Here is a 6,042-nt window from a genome sequence, read left to right on the forward strand (position 1 = left end):
TAGCTCATAGCTCATCTTATTATCCTCAATTTGATGGGCAAACTGAGATAGTAAACAAATGTCTGGAAGGATATCTTCATTGCTTTGTATCTGATAAACAGACACAATGGGTCAAATGGTTGCCTCTAGCTGAATGGTGGTATAACACTTCCTTCCATACAACAACAAAAATGACCCCATTTATGGCACTTTATGGATATCAGCCACCATCCATCACATCATATTTAAGAGAAAATTCTAAGGTTCAAGTAGTGGAACATCACATTGAACATCAACAACAAGTCCTCCAACTATTAAAGGATAACCTCGTGTTGGCACAAAATAGAATGAAACAACAGGCAGATCAACATCGTAGCGAAAGAAGTTTTGATGTAGGTGATTGGGTATTCCTACGGCTACAACCATATAAACAAATGTCCCTCAAGCAAGCTAAGAAGGATAATAAATTATCACCAAAGTATTATGGTCTATACAAGGTGTTGCAAAATATTGGTACTATGGCATACAAATTGGAGCTTCCTGCAGCTTCTTGAGTGCACCCAGTTTTCCATGTTTCATGTTTAAAGAAGGTTATAGGTGACAAGCTCCCAATTCAAACAATATTGCTAGAACTTGACGAGGAAGGAAAAATTATATTGGAACCGGAAGTAGTCACAGAAACAAGAACTCGACAGCTATGAAATCGATCAATTTCAGAGTATCTCATCAAGTGGAAGAACTTATTCGCTGAAGATTCCACATGGGAGGATGAAAATTTTATACAGAAGCATCCAGAACTACTCAAGCATTGAGGACAACACTTTTTTGAAGGAGAGGGGCATCTTAGGTCCCTATAATACTAGTGATTACCCCATTACTATTGTAGTTGTATCGCTTATTAATAGTGTTGTGCCCCTATTATTTCCATATTGTTATTATTGTGCCCCATAGAATCCCTCTATTGTTATTTTTGTGGCTTTATATTATTATTGTTAGGTCGGCTGGGTTATATTGTGACTCCTTAGACTCATATATATAGAAAGGAGGTTTTGTCATTTGAATCATCCAATAATTGTTCATTTATGTAATGTAAAGGAGGTTGACCCCTCGAAGAGGCTGAATTCTAAGGCGTTGATCTATCTTTTCTATCTTTTTGTGAGCTGGTTTCATAAAACACAATTAAAAATTACTAACATAGATGACTAATTTATATCCTTCTTATACCTTTTATTCGGTCATATTTTTATTCTTGTACTATAATAGTCATTTTTGTTAATCATTATTAATTTTTTCACTTACTATCTAGATATATTTTAATCCTATACTAAATTAGTCATTTAAGTTAGTTGCTTATTATCTAGTCTTATATTTTATCCCTAGACTAAATTAGTCATTTAAGTTAGTCATTTTTAGTTCGGTCACTTAAAATTGCTCAAATTTAGTAGTAATTCACTTGAAATAATTGCGGTGACTAACTTTGTTAGTCACCTAGTCACTAATTTCATCATTTTCTAATAGTGAGCAGTGTCACACTTGTCAAGTATTTACCAAGAAAATGAGTGCTCCTTCAGCCCCCCTACAACCGATTATTTCTGTTGGTCCCTTTTCCAAATGGGGTATTGAATTCATCACATGTAACCCCACTTCCTCTGATCGACACAACTACATTATTGTAGTTCTGGACTACTTTAAGAAATGGGCCAAAGTCATTCCCACATTCCGGGCCGATGGAGAAACCATGTAATTATTCCTGTTTAAGTAGGTTATCTGTCGTTTTGGGTGTACCATATGATCATTACATACCATGGGTCTCATTCTCAGAATCACATGATGTCTGACTTAACATCGTTTCTTGATTTTTACGAGGACCAATCATCCTCGTACTACCCCTAGGCTAATGGCCAAGTAGAAGTCGTTAATGGCGTCTTAAAAACCATGATCTGCAGGTTTGTAGGTAGTCACAAAACCCACTGGCACCGCATGTTATACCTTGTGTTGTGGGAATATAGAACTTCATTCAAAACCGCTACAGGATTTACACAATTTCAACTTGCTTATGGCCTGGAAGTGGTACTACCTATCGAGTGTCAGATTCCTTACCTAAAAATTGTTGTTGAACTCTTGCCTGACACTACTATCGAAGAAGAACGATTTCTATACCTCAATCAACTAGATGAAACCCGTCAAGATGTCGAATTGGCACTCGAAGCCCACAAGCGCCCAGTCAAACCCAGTACAGGAAAAAGGTCAAGCCTCGTTCTTACTAAGAAGGTGATCTTGTTTTGATCTATGATAAAAAACATGACCTATTGGGGGTTGGTTCGCTTCAACCCTTATGGATTGGTTCATATGTTGTCACCAAGGCCCTTTCAAAAGGGGCATATGAACTTCAAGATTGCGAAGGAATCCTGCTCGCAGAGCCCCAAAATGGGCTCTATCTGAAAAAGTATTATGCCTAGTACTGTACTAGGCATGTGCTTTGTAATTCTATGTATTTATAAGTTTTGCTTCTTTTTTATGTGACTCGATTTTTTGGCATTTTTTGAGTATTTGTCTCATACATGTTTCTCGTCGTGCAAATTTCGTCATTACCCTTACCATACGTAGGATATGCAGATGGTGTTAGTGGTCACACCCAGCACATTGCATCAGTTGTTTGGGTCATTTACACACCTGAGTCGAAACTGCTTTATTTTGGGGGAGTCTTTCCTGGCACTGCCACCAACAATATTGCTGAGTATATGTCTGTAATTTCACTTCTCACTGAACCATCATCTTGGGACATCTCCAATCTGGTGGTTAGGTTAGACTCTCAGCTTATCGTTATGCAATTGACAAACCATTATCACATTCACAATCCAATCTTGTTATGTCATTATTTAAGGGTATGACTCTTGGAACATCAATTTGAGTTTATTACATATGAACACATTCCTCAAGAATTTAACGCAGTTGTTGATTCATTGGCAAACTATGTATTAGATTGTCATCTATCTCATTTATCATAGATACATGTATGAAAGTAAAGATTTACACAGTTAAAAATTTACAAGATATTAAAAAACATTTACATCATAAAAATGCCAATATATATATATATATATATATCGAATCCATATTTTTACATCGGAAATTCACAAAACTTGGGTGTTTTAAATACAAAACGGCTACTATGCCCCATTATAAATACCCGCTAGCTATACCATGCGCCTGTTAAAAGAGCCTACTACTCATGAAAAGTCAGTACAACTCTAGCTATCCTCCGAAGAGGAACCAAAAACCACTCAGGCGCACCGATGTTGTTTCGTTGCATGTGAGCGAGAATCTCCCTCATGGGAAGTGGAGGAACACCCATGCTCAGGCCTTCGAGGTTCCTCAAAACTTCGCAAAGACTCTATGCATCATCTCCATCTTCAGTAGCTATTGATCCCATGCACGCTCCAGGTAGCTGGTCCCCTCACCTCACTTGTTAGGGCATGGCTGCAGGTCATACTGGTGCCACATATGTGTTAAGAAAAAGCTTCATGTCAGTACTTGTTCACCCATAAAAACAAAAACATTACATAAATATTCAAAAGCTAAAAAATACTTTAAGACGCTCTCAAAAAACCTTTTTACCTTGAGGCCCCCAATGTGTACCAGGGGGAAGTATCAAGTCTGGATCTCTGGTAAAGTCGACACCTTCATAAGCATAGTCATCAATCATCAAGATCTAACCACTGAGCCACTTGAAGAATCTTCTTCGAAGAAATGTCGGATCAACCCCCCTCCAGTACAAGGATTGAGAGATGCCCATCACCCTTGCCTGGGTTCCCTCGGATCAAGTGGACCCACACTCATCCGCGATCTAATGACGGGCACCCTCCCAAGTATAAAGGACATGATGAGAGTACCATACCCAAAAGTCATTTGGGTACGAGTCTTGCATGCCGTCAACTCCGCCTTCAGCTGACAAAGAATTGCCTCACACAAGTTAAAGATTTGAGGTTGGACACAATCAATAGTGAGAAATAGTTGGGCCATTGTGGAAACATGAGGACTCTTGGATTCCGCTAAGCGTAAGATCATCCACAATATGGCCCTCATGGACCTAGACCCGATTCGCTCGATGGGGACCTTGTTGCTCACTAGTCCACTCTCAGGTATGCAGTAAGTTTGGATCAACTCTAGGGTGGACTGTGGGGTATTTTGTCACAAAAATCTTCCACCCTAATATTGCAAACAATGGAGAGATCTGTGTCAATACTTTGAAGAAGGATTGGAATCCAACCCTTGGATTGCGACATGTTCTTCTTGTATGTGTTCATCCACTTATTAATTTAGCTTATTTATCATAATGTTTGTTAAGCATTGTAGTGTGTTACATTTGGCTGGACACAATTGTGCTTGTTCCATATTTTGTTTGAAAGATATTTGAAAACTGAATCTGCACATGAGGGCAGAACTCAATGGATTTTGCTCAACTAGTGGACCAGTTTTTAGTGGCCACTTTTAACTTTCTTTTATTAATTGATAACCAAGAAACTTATCAATTTAGCTTATTTATCATAATTTTTGTTTGTTAAGCATTGTAGTGTGTTACATTTGGCTGGACACAATTGTGCTTGTTGCATATTTTGCTTGAAAGATATTTGGAAACTGAAGATGCACATAAGCTATTTGAATGGCATTGTAGTGTGTTAATTTCTTTGACACAACGTGGGCTTGTTGCGTACTGCTTAAATGATATTTGAAAACTCAATGGATTTTCCTCAACTCGTGGATCAGTTTTTAGTGGCCACTTTTAACTTTCTATAATTAATTGATAACCAAGAAACTTAGGGATGAACTATTTGGGGTTTTCTAGAATTTATAAGTGAATTTTAAAAATGTATTCAAAATGTTACATTGACGTGATCTGTGCACACTACCCAGTGAAAACTGACTGGACTTCATCTGAAGAAGAAGAAACTTTGTTTGAAGAAGATTTTTTATTGCTATTTGTTGCATAGTTTGCTTTGTGTTATTATATGAACTCCGTTTTGTATCAACTCTGTATAAATTCTTGGATATTAGTTACAGGGGCTGGAGTACATGATTTTTGCCATAAATAATAGTAATGTCTTTCCCTTTCTAAACTTTGGATTACTGTTGTAGGTCATAAGATGCCTACTTGTAGAACCATTCCCGGAGTCTGCTTTGAATGAACAGGCTGGGAAGATGCTCATGGAAGATTATGAAGCATATGCAAAACATGCCAGGTATGTTATATTTTGGGATAGATATGGTTAGCCCTAATGTTTCTCTCTGTCCTTTGAGTACTGATCTTCAAATCTCATTTTTGTAGTTATTGACATAATTCTGGAAATTATACCATGCTTCAAGTATAATTTCTACCAACATTCCTAGTGACCAGAACTTCTTCATATTTTCCTTATGTCTGTCTTTTAAATTTATCAGGTTCTCTACATCTCTGCACTATCTAATGCTGAGTAGTGCATCTCCATTTTCTAGGGTTAACAATCATGGGTCACCCTTTCTTATGGCCTTCTTTCTTGTTTGCACTTGTATCCCGTAACTAGTTGCTTAGGCTTGTCATTCACTAGGTTTTCTAGCCTTGAGCCTCAGTGACCTGCTTTCCTTGTGACAAATTATGCTTTATCAATTTTTAATGGTCCTTGTGAAATAACAGTGTGAGTGTTCTTAATGGGTTCAGATCCACATACCGTAATGCTGGTAGTATAATTCTATTGGATAACAGCAGTAATGTGTAAACTGTTGAGACATTCTGTGAATCTAGTCAACTCTTTTGAAAAGGATATCAAAAATGCAAATGAACTTGTGATTGTGGTTAACTATACAACCTGATTTATTTATCTTCTGTTCAAATATTTGTTTCCAAGAGGTAAGATGTGCTTATGTTACAAACAAAATAATATTGATATGGGTTTCTTTTGCAGGCTCTATACAAGCATTCACGCTTTGAAGCCCAAATTGAAGAGTAAAGTGGCTATTTCAGAGTCTACTGCTTTAAATGAAGGGCCAAAAAATACAAAATTTGCTAAATCAGACCTGCCCTTCTAA

At 37.4% G+C, this 6,042-nt stretch overlaps 1 protein-coding gene across 1 annotated transcript; it reads left to right on the forward strand.

Annotated features, from left to right (window-relative positions):
* The first annotated feature begins 3,829 nt into the window (after positions 1-3,829).
* Positions 3,830-6,042, forward strand: LOC149169523 (ubiquitin-conjugating enzyme E2 22-like). Its single transcript, XM_089425233.1, has 4 exons — positions 3,830-3,892; positions 4,122-4,274; positions 5,116-5,219; positions 5,919-6,042. The coding sequence occupies exons 1-4, from the start codon at positions 3,830-3,832 to the stop codon at positions 6,040-6,042; spliced, it is 444 nt and encodes a 147-aa protein (XP_089281359.1).

This window comes from Pinus tabuliformis, chromosome 4_2 (genome assembly GCF_031772625.1).
Source record: "Pinus tabuliformis cultivar Carrire ecotype Pingquan chromosome 4_2, CPIR1, whole genome shotgun sequence".
NCBI lineage: Eukaryota > Viridiplantae > Streptophyta > Pinopsida > Pinales > Pinaceae > Pinus > Pinus tabuliformis.

What these genes read in the sequence shown, in the direction of transcription:
- LOC149169523 (XM_089425233.1), top strand. Translation starts at nt 3,830, where the DNA reads ATGACGGGCACCCTCCCAAGTATAAAGGACATGATGAGAGTACCATAC. An exon ending in GATTGCGACATGTTCTTCTT is followed by an intron (nt 4,275 to 5,115) that starts GTATGTGTTCAT and finishes TTACTGTTGTAG; the next exon opens with GTCATAAGATGCCTACTTGT. An exon ending in GCATATGCAAAACATGCCAG is followed by an intron (nt 5,220 to 5,918) that starts GTATGTTATATT and finishes TTTCTTTTGCAG; the next exon opens with GCTCTATACAAGCATTCACG.